General features: G+C 45.8%; 1 protein-coding gene across 1 annotated transcript in view; it reads left to right on the forward strand.

The window, feature by feature from the left end:
* Positions 1-16,033, forward strand: part of Arid1b (AT-rich interaction domain 1B) — a 348,501-nt gene that overhangs the window by 241,359 nt on the left and 91,109 nt on the right. Inside the window, exon 5 of the mRNA XM_021220975.2 lies at positions 10,340-10,583. Coding sequence (XP_021076634.1) covers positions 10,340-10,583 — 244 coding nt within the window. The remainder of the gene's footprint in view (positions 1-10,339; positions 10,584-16,033) is intronic.

The raw sequence follows: 16,033 nt of genomic DNA on the forward strand, positions 1-16,033 counted from the left end.
GAAGAGGCCTGGGAAGATGGGTCAGTTGGGGACGTTCTTGCTGAGCAGCTGTGAGGACCTGAGGACAAATCTCCAACACCATGCAAAAGCCAATTACAGTGTCTGTAATCTCAGGACTGAAAGACCAGACACAGGAGGAGCCCTGGAGCTTGCTGGCCAGCCCATCTATGAATCAGTGTCCTCTCATAGCACTGAAATCAACCTCTGGACTCCATATGTGTACACACACACACACATACACACAGCACTGTGGGAATAATTACTGCAGGAAAAAAAAGTCCATGTACAAACATGAAAACTAACAGACAAGGCTTGAAAGAGAAAGATCCTCGTGCAGCTTCCAGACATAGCCCTCCAAGGGTTGAGTCCTTTGTACTGTCAGCAGAAGCCACAGCAGTGTGCTGTCCCTAGGAGCTAGAGCTTCACCTCCTCCCTTGTGTGTGGAGAGTGTTGGCCCACACCACTTACTCAATTGCATTGTTCATGCTGAGATAAGATGTGAGGGATATGTGTCCCCTCTGTTCTATTCTTGCCCCAAATCAGAAACTCTGGGCTCATGGTAAAGAAACATCAAACAGTGGCAAATAAAAGAGCATTCCACAAAATCCCCAACACGAGGTGGAAATCACAGACAACTCAGAAACTCCAGGTACCACAGTACATTGCAAAAGGCTTCCTTTTAATACTTTATATATTCTACTCCAGAAGACAGGAGTGAGGGAGCCGAGTCTACAGCTCTGTTGAGGGCTAGCAGCCCTTTCAACACCTTTAGAGCAGTGGCTTGGGCAAAGGTGTAGAGCCACCAGAGACCTGGTCAGGGTATGCAGCAAGCCCCCAGCACTGGCCTGGTGGGGCATGCTTGGGCCAAATTACTTTCAAAACAAACAAACTTTTAAAATCCAGGGAAGGCTATAAAGCAAACCGTACGGCCCAAGTTAATACAAAAATACCTAGACAACCGAGTTTCAGGGTTTTTCTGCTAACAAACTTGTCTTTATTCCACACGGACTCACTACAGTTTGTGACTTGTGTATTTTTCAGTCATTGCTTTGTTAAGTTGCTAATTTATTTGCAGTTTCTATGGATCTTGCTGTTTTAAAGAATTTCCCTGTTACACCGTTGAAGAAATACGTGTCTCCCGAGGGCTCGTGCCTTTTTGTTTTTAAGTGTTATTTTCAGAGTTTCTGCATGCTTAGCATTGAACTTCTAAGATAAACAGTGACGCTTTGCACCATGAGACATGCAAAAGGTGCTATTGATGGCTTTTCTGCCCTAAAAATTTATAGTATGTTTTCAGTGATAAAAACAGGAATCGGGAGACAGAGTCTAAATCATATATATTTACAGGCCTTGTTAGTTTGTCAATTTCCTCTCAGAACACATGGGTCATTAATATTTATAGGTCCATTCCTGGTGGTGATATTTACAGAACACCAAACCATAGTCCAGAGCCATCCTCTTCTCAGTGGTTATGGCCAGGTGACCCTGGGTCGCCCATGGTTTTAGAGTAGAATATAAAATGTTAAAGGTGTGTGTTGTTCATAGCCAGCATTAGGACAGCATTAGGATATAGCCTGATGTTTTGAGACTTCAGACTCATTTGTACGTTGATTCTTAGAGCTCTGCACACTCAGGGACTTACCACAGGCCAGAGAGTGCACTGCTATTTACCTTAGCGCCACATACATTTGTGAAGTCACCAGTCTAGAGAGTGTATAACTGTAACTTAGAGCCGTGTGCACTCGTGAAATCACTGCTGTCCAGGAGCACAGTGCTGTTTAGCTAAGTTCTCCCCTCTTCAACCTTACTCTCTTACTGTTTCTGTATTTGCTTAATTCTGTAGTAAAACATGTCTGTCTGGGGAAAATGCAGACCTGTTCCCCAGTGGAATTTTAATCTCTAGTTTTTAAAATTTCACACTTGGAACCCCATTTTATCCTCCACCACTCAGTGGCTAAAAAACACTGGCTGCTCTTTCACAGGTCCTGAGTTCAATCCCGTCAACCACATGGTGGCTCACAACCATGGGATCTGATGTCCTCTTCTGGTGCGCATGAAGACAGCAGCAGTGTACTCATTTGAAATAAATAAACCAGTTGCAGGACTTGTCTTGGTTCCCTGGTTCTGACATGCTAAGTCAGAACACTGTTGACACAGTGGAGCCTCAGCCCTTCTCCGGCTGCCTCCCTGGCGGCCTCAGCCTTACACTCTTTGTCCGGCCCCTGCCCCTCAGTGAACTCACATCCTAGGCTGCACCCTCCACAGTCATGCACTCTCCCTACCCCTTGGTATCCAGCTTTCTACCCCTGCAAGAGGCCTACCTTCCCTCCAGAACTTGCCACCTCTTCAGTGGTTCCCAAGAAGTATTCCTTGGGGAAAGCAGCCTATTGTGTTTGCTACGGCATATACTACCTTACCGTACAGCCTGAGCCTCATAACCTTACTCTCCAACAACCTTAACTCCACACTGTCTTATTCCCCCACAACCTCACCTCCACACTGTCTTATTCCCCCACAACCTTACCTCCACACTGTCTTATTCCCCCACAACCTTAACTCCACACTGTCTTATTCCCCCACAACCTTAACTCCACACTGTCTTATTCCCCCACAACCTCATCTGCACACTGTCTTATTCCCCCACAACCTTACCTCCACACTGTCTTATTCCCCCACAACCTTATCCCACACACAACCTTACCCCCTCCACCATAGAACTTGATGCTTTTTCACCATAAGTTATCTGTTTGTCTCTTCACTGAAGGTTGGTGACAGGAACTCCAAGAATGTAAGTGCACACAGGACCCGCCCACTGTCTAAAAGGGAGTGTGTGTGCACGCTGCCTTCTGCAAGTCTCACTCCTACTGCACAAGCTGCAGCCATCTGGGTAGCACGTGCACCCCGGTCTAGCCATTGCCATTTTATTACACAGCTTTTTTCCTATCCTATACTTTGTGTTGAAAACACCACTTTCCTCACAGTAGTTAGAGGACGGCAGGCAGTCACTGGCGCACATGAGCCATAGTTTTCAGTGCTGGTGTGGGCCTTGATTGAAGGACAGAAAGGGTTTTGTCCGCCGTGTTAGGTGAGGAATATTTGGAGGGTAAAACAATGAGCTCATCAGACAATACACTGTGGTTTATTCCAGTGAGCAAATAACTGTAATGTCCCAGGTGCCAAATCATGGCAGTAGAGTTGAGTCATTGGCAACACTTAAAATTATTTATGAGGCTATTCCCAGGCACTTTAACAAAGGCTAGGGTTACTTCCAGATGCAGGTTAATTCCAAAGTTCATACGGCCAAAGTTATAAACTCTTTTACCAAGTTGACTTTTAATTCAAGACTCTGTGCTGTGGTAAAAAGGCCTATATGTTGCCAACACATCTGGAGATGGTTATTGGTCATGGAAGAGCAGAAAATCACTCAGGAGGAGTTCAAAACTCCAGAGTATTTTTGTCACACATGCCCACACATACACAAGGCACATGCAGTGAGAGACACCCGCTTTTCACGTGACATGTTTCATGCCTATGTTACCCGCCCCTCCGAATTTGCAATGGCTATATTCTTCATGTTAAGGATGTTTACCTGGAACCAGGGAAATGGCTCAGTTAGTGATGTGCTTGCTGGGTAAACATAAGGACCATTGTGTTTGCTGACCATGAATTCAGGGTCCATATTCCCAAATAAAAAGCAAGGCATTGTGGAGACAGGAGGATCTGTGGGGCTTGCTGGATAGCTAGACCACTGGTGAGCTGCAGCGTGAGTAAGGCATACTGCCTCAGTGAGCTAGACCACTGGTGAGCTGCAGCGTGAGTGAGGCACACTGCCTCAGTGAGCTGGACCACTGGTGAGCTTCAGCGTGAGTGAGGCACACTGCCTCAGTGAGCTGGACCACTGGTGAGCTTCAGCGTGAGTGAGGCACACTGCCTCAATAAGTAAACAGTAACGGAGGACGACACACGAAGTGACCATAGGCCTCTGTGTGGTTGCATCTGCACATACACTGCACACAAACAGATATGCACACGTCTCTCTCTCTCTCTCTCACACACACACACACACACACTCACACACAGTTTTCACTTCAAAACCTTTAAGACTAGCTGTTACTTTATGTGCTGATTCTTAGGTTTTACTTATTCTTTTATAGTTTTATATATTATATACTTTGATCATAATCTCCCTGATTAACTTGCCTTATCCCTCTCCCACCAAATCCCCCTTTCTTCCCAAAGCAAGATGCCCCTCCTATTTTTATGTCTCTTATTTTGAGGAAATATAAGTGTTGAAACATTTTTAATGGTATGCTTAAGACTGAATTCTGCCTCTGTAAAGTGTCAGCTTAGCTCATTATCCCAGAGATGTCCCCTTAAAACGAGAATTGCCCACAGTGCAATCATTGCTTGAGTAGAGCTGCAAATGAGTCGGGGGCAAGTTGTTCCCAGAGGGGCTCTTGGCTATCTGCATGGCGTGGAGTCTGACCCACATTTTTCTGTGTAGTTCCCCTGGCTTTGGGGCATGTTCCTATCATCATGGAGCCTGTCTCATCCGTGATGAGCATTTTCTCCGGCCAACCTCACACATCAGTTGGCTGTGCGTTGTATATATTGTCCTGTGGGATAAAGAGGTGAGGTTTTGAATGCGAAATCTGAGAGAAGGGCGCTTTCCAGACTGCAGGCCTGCGGGTTTGCTCTGTGGACTGTCTCTGACATCCTTCGTGTCGCATACTGAGGCCGGAACTCTAACTCAATTGCCATCTAGACAAATGAGCAGGGGGAGCCTGGGTAGGCTGCTTGAGATATGGGTTTGCGCTGAGAACCTGGGAAGTCGTGGGAGTCTGAGCATTCTTACTTTGTGTGCCAGTTATTAGCTCAACTTAAATATCAACTTCAAGGTACATTTGTATCAAATGCTTGAAGTTACAGTACCAAAATAAGCTGCTGGGAAGGTGTGAAGTTTCTTTATGGTACTTTTCAAGTAGGCTAAGAAGCTAATGAGGGGGCTGGAGCTTTGCCCCCCTGAGGTGCTGCATGGGAGTCAGGCTGAGAATTCATTCATAAAGTGTAACAGCTGGGTCAGTCGTTTCAGGAGAGCTTTTGTGGTAAATATTTAGAACTGTTTGCATGTGCTGGATTATGTTGTGTAGTGTTTGCCACTTCACTGTTTATAAGTTCATTTTAATTTGCTCTGGAACATTGGAATCCATCCTGTCTTCGTCCTGTGCTTAGCATAAGAGTCAGTGTCCTTAAAGTTAGGGTCTAGTTGAAGGTATGTGTGTGGTATCTATGTGTATGCATGGGTCTGCTTCTGTGTGTGTGTGTGTGTGTGTGTGTGTGTGTGTGTGTGTGTGTTGAATTGTTTGAGTGTGTGTTTCTCAGTGTGTGGTGTGAGTTGTCTGAGTGTGTAGGTTGTGTGTTTCTCTGTGTATTTCTTTGTTTCTGTGTGTGTATGTATGTATATGGTGTGTATGTGTTTCTGTGTGTGTGTGTGTGTGTGTGTGTTGTTTGAGTATGTGTGCGTGTGTGTGTTTCTCAGTGTTTCTTTGTTTCTGTCGGGGGGGAGGATGGAAGGAAAGTCTTCGTGCAGCTGAAGATCAGTGAGTTTTGAAGAGTTGTGATCTGGTGTTTTAACCCATGCCTTAAGCCCCCGGGAAGTCACAGTGAGGATTCATTTAGCTGTGTCCTATTAAAACCCTGAAATGAGGCCTATGCCTGTTGCATTGATTGAAATATCTTCTCTGTTCCTAACTCTGTTTATCCCGCGTCCTCATGTGGCGTGCTTAAGCAAGGGATGCCCAACTGTGTGCCGTGTGGGGCAGCTCACCATCAGGGCTGATCTCTCCTCCAGCAGCTAATTGTGTCGAGAGCTGTGGCTGGGAGTATTTGGCAGTTCATTTGCTTTTTGAAAACCCACTTATTTAATTAAGCAAGGGAGTACAATATGCTAGCTTATTCCCAGGTCTCTAAATCAGTATCATGTCCCAGTGTTGACTGAACTTATCCTGGGCTAACGTGTGCTAAATTGAACACCATACCATCAGAGCCAAAGCAGTTCTGATGTAGTGACTCATAAATATTAAAGTGGGTATTTTCAGGGAGGTTCATGCAATGCATAGACTTGAGAAAGCTTATACTTAGTGTTTGTGTGTAACTCTTTTAAAGTGACTCCTGACTTTAAAGTCTGTCTTCATAGTTTGCCATGTGCTCTCCTTCCCTGACTCTTACAGCAACCACATAAGAAATCAGGCTTATTGTTGAGTTGTAATAATTCATAAAAAAGTTAGATAAGGTTCCTGTATTTCATCCATTGACCAGTCACTTGCGTTAGACTGAGATTTGTCCTCAGGACAGTGAGGGGGTGGGGGTGAGGTCGCAGTGGGGGGGTGAGGTCGCAGTGGGGGGTGTGAGGTCGCAGTGGGGGGTGTGAGGTCGCAGTGGTAAAGTGTGCAGAGACCTTGCCTTGAAATGGCTTTAAAAATTAAAAAGAAAGTACTGCAGGTTTTCATGATGTTTGATACAGGGATTTTTAAAACTAAATGGACCCCTGTTAACAACAGTGAGCTCACATCAGTTGTGTTGAAAAATATTCAGTTTTCTGGGTGGCATTAAACAGAGAAAACCCAATGCAATAGCAGAACCTCGGCACATCAGCTTATGAAGGCAAAGCGGGAACTTTGCCCTTCCGTCCACTGGGAAAGAGAGGCCATAAGGGGTGCTGTGAGGCAAGGCCTCCAACCCCCACAGAGCCAGCCCTTGCTGCCGGCCCTCCAGCAAGATGAATAGAAGCAGTGTAGCTTGAAGGTGCCTTCCTGGGCGGAGATGCAGGACCGCTTTGCCTGCGCATGCAGGCCTCTCAGATCTCAATACTTACCAAAGAGGGGAGCTGATGCCCTGCTGACTAACTGTCCTCTGGGGGAGTGTTACGGAGGCTGAATGCTTAAAGCACTGCTGAACTTCCTTTATTAGTGTGCTTTAAGATAGCTCTACATACAGAGACCACAAGGATCTGCAGGGCGGGAGTGTTTCTGTGTCATTTACATATAAAAGTTCCGAGAGGGTATAGCAGTAATATAAAAATTATATCTTTTTATTGCTCTTCTGTTGCACCAAGGTCTAGTCAGCACTGAGCTTCTGATGACATGGGGACACGAGGGAAGCCGCCGTTTTTATACTTCCCTCTCCATGCTTCCTCCGTCAGCCTGTTGAATAACAGAAGTGGTTTTGATGCCTCTGCAGTGTGCGCCAACAGGGCTCTCTAACACCCCCTCTTGTCGCTTTCTTCAGCAAGGAGGTGGAGTTTTAAGGGAGGATGGGGAAGGAATTTGTAGGTCATGCAGAGAATTACAGAAATGTATGAGTAACATCCCGGTTTTTATGAAGGAAGATTTGCATAAAATTATTTAACTACAATCGAAAGCTACAATTACATTGTATCTGTTTAACTCTGTTTGGTCTGCAGCAGAAGATGTCTATCTAGCAATCTGCCAAATTATCTTCTCTGTAAAGGTGTGGGATAAGTGTTTCCTCTCAAGGAGCCTTAATGTGGATGGAGTGTCCCTCACTGGCGGGTATTGGCGAAGCACCGGCTCACAGGTTTATGATACAGGGCTTGCTTGTGAACTCGGGGGTCACAGTCTCTGTCACAGGCACCCGCATCTTATACGTCATCTTGTCCCGGAAGAGTTTTTCTAATGTAGCTTTTGCCGTTTTAAGAGAAAGCGTGTGCGATTGTTTAGCTCTTCTTCTGGTTTGCTTTCTTTTTCTGCTCACCCCAGCTAGTTAGTGAGACAAGCTGCACCCTCACCTTGGGCCAATTAGCCAGTCACATCCAGTTGTAAAGTTGAGCTTGGTCCCCTGGAATGAGATACCATCACTACCCCACTGGTGGGTTAAAACAACAACAAAAGCCATTTTGGCAAGTGACCTTGCTAGCCCTCTAGCTTTTAGGACATCCTTTTGGCAAAAAGAACTGTTTTGCAAAGCTACCTTAATTTCCTGTGTTTTTGTTCAGTGCTGAGATTATGCATTCGCAGCGAAACCTCCATCTCAGTCAGTCTTGCAGGAGGTTTTGGTACTGTTGCTGGTAAGATGTGCAGGAACTAGTGCAGGCAGTAAGGTCGCCTTGTGGGTCACCTGAGACCTGTCTAGCACCAGTACCTAAGTCTTTGCATCAGCAGTCAGACAGTAAACACCCTCAGTCACATGGTGTACCCCAGTTGCTCAGTGTCTGCCTCAGCTGTCACAGGAGGCACCAAGGGATGCTGTGTCTTGCTATAGGGAAATACAGGGAGGCCACCATTTGAATTCCGTATGTTTCTAGTCTGTTAACAAATACTGATTTGGGTTGTTGTTGGCTTTGTATTTTGTTTTGTTTCAAGCACTTAACCATGTGAGCTTAAGGGCAGAGCATAGTTAGAACTTACCTGCAGCCCACAGGTCATTGGTTGCAGTCATTTTGCAAGTTCTTGAGTCGGTTACATGGACTAGGAAGGAGAGACCTGGGAGGCAAAGGCTGCAAAGGTTAGCCCAAGATGCCTGCTCCTTTCCCGCAGATCCACGCCTGCTCGGTTGTCGGGTGGGTACAGTGAGAAGTGAGCTGGAGGACATGTCAGCCTAAGTTTTGTTCATAGAACTGCACTAATTGTGTAGGTGGCTCGTTTCTGAGTTGTGTGTAGCATATTACTGGATTAATAACCTTCCTTTATTCCTACCTGGCTTTGTAAAAGCGAAATCTAATTTATAAGATCTGAGGGGGACCATCACTGCGTCAGTGTGTAATCAAGTTTAAATAGAAAGTTCTACCCACTGTGTGTGTGCAAAATCAGGTATGCCAGTTGCCTACAGCAAAAATGTTTGTTATATCTCTGAATTCTGAAAATTCTGATTCAATTTACCTCATCTATTTGAGAGTTGATAATACCTTTTCCAGAGGTTAGATATTTTCAATCGCCATGTTACTTTTTATAAGCAGAAATTTGACTTTAAAGATTGCTCCTTATTTACTTAAACCAATGGCATTCTTGTCTTGAAATGTTTTATATGCATGTCCTGGTTTTATGGGCCTGAGGAGCTATATTATATATTTTTATCTTTGATAACATTCTCCTAGAAAGGAAGCTCCTGCTACAACTCACTGTTCGGGGCCTAGGGTCTAGTCTACAACTCACTGTCCGGGGCCTAGGGTCTAGTCTACAACTCACTGTCCGGGGCCTAGGGTCTAGTCTACAACTCACTGTCCGGGGCCTAGGGTCTAGTCTTGCATTTGTCAGCTGCTTACTTTCTGGGCTTTCTCCTGAGACCCCAGTATCCTCCTGAATCTGTCTTGAAAGCTCTGACTTGAGAAGACGTTATAGAAAGCAAGGTTCCGCGTGGCAGAGCTGTGTGGAGTGCATTCAGAGCAGCCTGCCCTGGGGTTTTACGTGGTGGCTTAGGCTCTTCCTCTGCCTTTGCCTTCCAGTCTTACTGAGCTGACCACCTAACAGAACTGTCACACCAGCAGCCTGTCTCTTGTTTCTGGGCATCCAGACCTGTAAGCAGAGCCACAAACTCCTTATCCATTGCAGTGTCCTCTCCCATCTTGCCTGCCTTCTCTTTAGTCGCCTTGTTCTCTCCTGAGGAGCATGACCTTAAGCAGTTACTACTCCAGACCTCTGTTCTGTGGGGTTTTTCAAGTAGAGATTCTAGTAACTTCCTCGGAGAGCATTGTAGTCAAATTAGATGGTATTAACAGTGCAGAATTGCTGCATAAGGGCATATCGTGTAACATTAGAACTCATTCTGACCATATAATGTCAATAGGATTATATTTTTATAATATATTAAAATGCAAATGCACTGTTTTATTATATTTCTTAAAGATGGGAGAATTTTTCACCACAAAATTCAGTTATAATTTTGACCATTATTAGATTACAACATCCCAGCTTGAATTTCCTTATGACAGTTTCCCCAAGCCTATAGTTGCTCAGCTCATTGAAGTCTTCTTGTAAGACCACTTCTTATTTCATCCCAGTGGTAACTTGCTAAGCAGAGTGCTACCTGATTCAGCACTTACACAGGCATATAGCTGGGTGCTGGTGGAGGCAGGGGAGCCTTCAAGTCGCTTGTGAGTGCAAGGTGCCCCTGCCTCATGTTTAATTGAAGGCCGTCTGTGTGAGTTTGCTGGAGTCTAGTGAGAAGTGGCCACTCTCAGTAGACTCCACTAGTGGGTAAGAATCTTGGTCTTACCCATTCACACGGTCTCTAAAGGAGTGGCACTGTGGCTTTCAAACCTTGCTTCCTGCGCTTGCTGCCCACGTCCACCTGTATGAACACCCGCTTTCTCTTTCTTTCTCAGGACCTGTCTGGCTCCATCGATGACCTCCCCACGGGAACAGAAGCAACTCTGAGCTCAGCAGTCAGTGCATCCGGGTCTACAAGCAGCCAGGGGGATCAGAGCAACCCAGCTCAGTCTCCTTTCTCCCCACATGCATCACCCCACCTCTCCAGCATCCCTGGGGGGCCGTCACCTTCTCCTGTTGGCTCTCCTGTGGGAAGCAACCAATCGAGGTCCGGTCCGATCTCCCCTGCGAGTATTCCAGGTACTGCCATCTCTCCTGGTTCCACCCACCCCCATTACCCCCAGCCTCCAACTCCATGTGAAGACAGGTCTGGCTTAGCAGCAGCTCTCAAACTCTGCCTTCCTAGGTACTGTTTTACTCCTTAAAACCGTGGGCATGTTTACATATAGGGATATAACAGAGTTCCCCGCCAAACATACAAGAGCCCCAGTTTATCGTCAACTAGTGAATGGTAGATGCCTGGCTACTTTAGGTGAGACAGCCAGGACTGTCCACCTACTTTTAAAAAGCTCAGAGACCAACCCCTTCGGTGTCTCCTGTCTTCTAATCACCCTGTAGTAAGGATCCTCCATCAGTGCGTGTCCTGAAAATGAGATTAATGATGAGTATCAACCATATGTATAATATGGGGATTATTTTCTGAAATGTTTTAGAGTTGATGCTCATCTATGATCACAGTAACACACCGATTGTGCCCAACTACAGTCCAAAGTGCTGTGCTGATACAAGCTCAAACTTTGTTTCTGACAGTTTGTGTTCTTGCAAACTCTTGTGTTCACTAGACATCTGTATCTCCAATGAGTGTGTGTGTGTGTGTGTGTGTGTGTGTGTGTGTGTGTGTGTGTGTGTGTCTGTGTATATGCATGTGTGTCTGTATCTGTTTTCTGGGATTCTTAATAGCTTTAACCACAAGCATCTTTCTGGTATGGTATCAAGTGTTCAAACCCTCTAGCTCTCCATTGTTACACATCAAACTAGCTTCCCATTATCACAGAGCTATAGTAATGTTTTGACATGTAATGTTTGCTGATGTGATACAGACAGTTGCCAGAAAGCATATTCCGCTTACTTATTAAAATGAGAATTTAACTGCTAGTAAAGTTCTTATTTATCATCTTCTCCCCCAAAATCACAGGAGATAATTTTACCTACTTTACATTTTATTCCTTTTCTGTTTTTATAAAATATACAGTGTATAGTATTTATAAATAATGCTAGCCATCCATGGAAGAGTATGTACAAGTAGGCAGTGTGCTGTGTGTGCAGCATAATTAGGAAGCGAGCCCCCATGGGCCCATTGCCTGCTCTCAGAATGGGAGCGAGGGGTAAATGGCATCTCCCTTGCCTATTCTTTCCCAGTATCATCTCTCTGCTGCCTTCAGCTGTTCTCTCAATGTTCTACCATTTTTTAAAAGAATTTTATTTATTGTATTTTTAGCATTTGTGTTACTAGTTTTATTTACTATGCTTCTATAGAAATGTATCATGCTGTAATACTTCATCCAAGCTGACTTATTGTCAGTGAGCACAGTTATACTAGCTCTCAAAACCAGGAAAGGCCCAGGCAAACCCAACAATGCGGTCTCCTCAGCCCCACTCCATGTGATGTAGTCTATCTTGCATATTGTTTGTTTGTTTGTTTGTGTCTGTTTTTAATTAAAGGCTATGTTTTTATGGTTCTCTGTTAATTTATTAGGAGAGAGAGCTGAAGTTTCCATGTGTTTCAGCTGAGGCATTTTGATGTTACTTTCTTTCCAAAGTATTTACTTAACCTCCCAGTGGTTGCAGCAAACCTGCACTGACCTGTCTTTGAAACTGACAGATTTCAGCACTAGGGCTGCTCCAGTCTCCAGATTCCCCAAGGCTAGTTTGGCATTCAGATGGCTTTTGCTAATGCGCTGTAGATGGTTGCCAGAGAGCACTACCCCAGTGGAAGGGGGTAACACACAGAGCACTGTGTTCCACAGAGAACTAACTTGTGGTTTCATTCTAAAGTAGATCTAAACCTTAATATCCTCATACAGTTTTCTGAGGTGTGAGACATTGATTTTTTTTTTTTAAACTCTTGGTGTAAGCGTTGACAATATATTTACCATTTCAAATAGGGATTTTGTTGTGCTGTGTTTTTGAGGCAAAGTCTTGCTCTGTACTGGAGACTAGCCTGACTCTTGAGTGATTCTCCTGCCTCAACCTTCCAAGTGCAGGGATTGCAATTGTATAGCATAATGCCCAGCCCTAAATGGAGATGTGAAACTTTCATTTTCATTGATTGGTTTTGGTTGAGCTGTAGAATAACATGCCCAATTGGATATGCTTGCTTGGAACACATGGTTGTGGATAACTGGGCGTACCCCACATAGTAGGCCTGTCTCCCCTATATTAGCTATCGAGGAAATGCCCCATAGAAATGCCCAGAGTCTAATCTGATGGAGGTAAAATCTCAGTGTAGGTGCCTTCTTAGAAGATACGTCAAGTGGACAACAAGATCAACCATCACTGTCTCTAATTCTGATTTCTGTGCTTTCAGGGGTGGGACAAGATAACAAGATAACAAGTGAAGGGTCTTCTCTCCATCTTGAGTCCTATTTATTTACCATTTATTTATTTATTTTCCTTTTTTTTTTTTAAATTAAATTTATTGATTGATTCGCTTTACAACCCAGTATCAGACCTTCCTCTCCTCCCGGTATCCCCTCACGTAAGTCCCCCCCCCATTTCGATTAGAAGGGGCAGCCTCCCCTCTGGGTCTCAACTCCCCCTGTTTCCCCTATCTCACCCTCCAACCCCACCCTAGAGTTCTCCTTTTTTATAACTAGGAAAGACATGGGTCGGCAACCAGAGTGAAGAGCAACACTGAGAATGAGACAGGACCGTCCCAAAGACTGACCAACACTTCGCCTGACAGGTGGCCCTGCTGCACTCTGAGATCATAGGCACCTCAAGTTTCTGTTTGATGTGCATACAGGCTAGCAGCTCAAGATCCTGGGTATTTTTCCCATTTGCCAGGATAAAGACAACATTCCTCAAGTGAGCAGTGTGGGCCACATACTGAAATGTGGCACAAGGACCATGGTGGGGTCAGTGCTTGCAGCCTTGTAATATGGCAGTGGTGGTCCTTTCTCACTTGGACAGAAGAGCTAGGAAACTCTGAGCATCTTTGCCTAGTCTGTGTGAGAGTGATCCAGTGCATGAACTTCAGTGACTCCTCATCTTACACCCCCCCCCAGCTAAGTCTAAGAGCATTCATCTTGGGGGGGGGGGTTGCTATCTCAAGGATTGAACCCAGGGCTTTACAAATACTAGACAAGCACCCTACCACAGAGCTATGTACCCAGCCATCAAGCATACTTTGGATTTTTGTTTGGTTTGGATTTTGGTTTTAGGGAAACAGGCCCAAGGCTTGGCACGTTAGGCAAGGGTTCTGCCAATGAGCCAAGTCCTCACCTGGATATAAGGTTTTATATCATGGCCGTTACATTTTCATGATGGTATTCCCATGAAGTTTATTTTAAAAGTATGGCCTCTTACCTACCCAGTATGACCTGTCACCAACCCACTGTGGTGGCACATGTTTACAACCCTAGTACTCACTGAGGCAGAGGAATCACAGTACTGAATCCAGCAGAGCTATATGGTAATACTTGTCTCTAAAAAGAATTCAGTTCCTTAAGTTTTACCAGTTACACTAAATCTGCATATAGGTTGAAAATGACCAGAGGAGTTGATTTTGGCTATTTTTACTTTTAATTGAACACTAATGTATCTCTTGTCAGAGACTGATTTAAGCAGATCCCCCCCCCACCCCTCATTTCTTTCTCATCTTTAGTTTTGTTGGCTGTACACAGCAGGCTGGCACGACACACTCCCCTGCACTTGATTCTGAATCTGTCCATCCATGTACCCGTGTCCTGTTAAGGGCGCATCATTTCCCAGAGCATGACTCTACAGGAACGTGGTGTGTGCCGCCTTTTGACTCGCTTTCTCTGCTGCTTGCCCTTGGCCTCAGCAGCAGCTTGTTGGCCCTGACCTTGCCTGTGGACTGTCTGCAGTGTACAGCCTTCCTGGCAGCTCACTGAGGTGCACTCAGCTGCTGTGCAGCTCACAGCTGGGCTACGGCTGTGCCAAAGCTACGCTCCTTCTTCCCGGTGCTGTTGCCCAGGGTCTGTGCCCTGATCATGAAACTGTTAACTAGTGAAGCTTCTAATGCAGTGAAGAAGTGTCCCGCATGCTGATTCAGATTCTTGATGCTCTTGGGCTGCCTGCCACGGGTCTGTTAGGAGGCCAAGGCCCAGCCCCGTGAGTGTCCGAGGCTCAGCTCCAGAGTCCTGATGGCCCTGGCACACCTGTCACTCCTGGTGTCTTCACTTCATGTGCTCTTGAGAAGTGGGTAGAGGTTTCCCGTTAGGGATATGAATTGCCTCCTTGCTTAGCACAATCCATGCCCCAGCATCTCAGGTGCCTGTGTGAGGCAGCAGAAGTTGGAACCAAATCCAGGAGTGCAGGCTGCTCTGTGTGGCTATCTTCCCCCGGCGCCATTACCAGGTCTGCTTTCTACTTACCTTCTCCCTTTTCCTATCTTCCATTAAAGGCCAGAGCAAAGAGCGTCCACCCTCCTTGTGGGTAGGGTGCGTGGGTATCATTTTGGTTAAGTTGTGGAAGTGTTTGCTGTCGATGTCTTCTAATAACCAATCTGGTGATGTTTTACCGTGGCAGTTTCATAAGTTATAGTCTAAGAGCTCCTTGCAGGGGTTTAAGGAGAATGGCTTTTGGATATACAAATATGTGCCATAGCTGATCCCCTGGCTCTGCCAAGCTGAGTCAGCACCAGTCCATGCTCTGCGGACCCCTGAGAGGCCTGTGTGTCGGCTTCCCTGGCCTTGCCTCCTGAGCCTTGCCTCACAGATTACTAACAAAACTCAACTTCCGTTGACCACCAAGGGTTCTGTCAGCTTTTCCTGCCCATGCTGTATGTGGAGCCAAGGTTGAAGATGGGGAGCGTGGCTGTGCAGGGCCGGTGGCAGGCAGGTGCTGGTCCTGGCCGGGTGGACGCTTCTGTTCCTTTAATTGCACGTGCTGCTTCTTTGGCTTTGTTAATGAACGTATAAGGGCATGAACTTCAGGGTCCTGCTTATGGCTATTGTTGGTTGTCACTGACCTGCTGGGTGTGGAGTTAAGTCACTCTAATCTGCAGATGATCACTGATAGGTTAGAACAAATAATACAAACTTAAATATTCATGGGAGTGCCTCACCAAAGGGACGTGGCTTCCTGGCTGTTCCTGTGTGGTACTGGTTTTTATTATAGGAAGATTAATCCAAGGTAGGTCTCCCACCCAAGAGAGCAGAAAGAGCAGAGTTGTAAGGCTCCTGGTTTTGTTTTCTTTGTGTTGTTTGTCTTTAGGTTGTATAAGCATTGCTGTGTGCTTAACTGATGGAGGTGGCTCGCCCATTTTCCCTTCTAACCCACTGCTGGCCAGATGAGAATGAGGGCTTTGTTAGGTAGGTCAGGAGTCCAGTGAGCTTGAAAGAAGAGCCTAGTGGGAGGAGCCTAGGAGTCATTCCTTGAGAGCTGTCCTCTGCCTCTCTGTGTGCATTCCTTCTTCCTCAGTAAGCCCTGCCTCCCTCTGCTGTGCTCCTGGGCTCCTGTGCGCTCTCTCGCGCTCTCTCTCTCTCTCTCTCTCTCTCTCTCTC

The sequence above is a fragment of the Mus pahari genome, chromosome 21, assembly GCF_900095145.1.
Source record: "Mus pahari chromosome 21, PAHARI_EIJ_v1.1, whole genome shotgun sequence".
Lineage (NCBI taxonomy): Eukaryota > Metazoa > Chordata > Mammalia > Rodentia > Muridae > Mus > Mus pahari.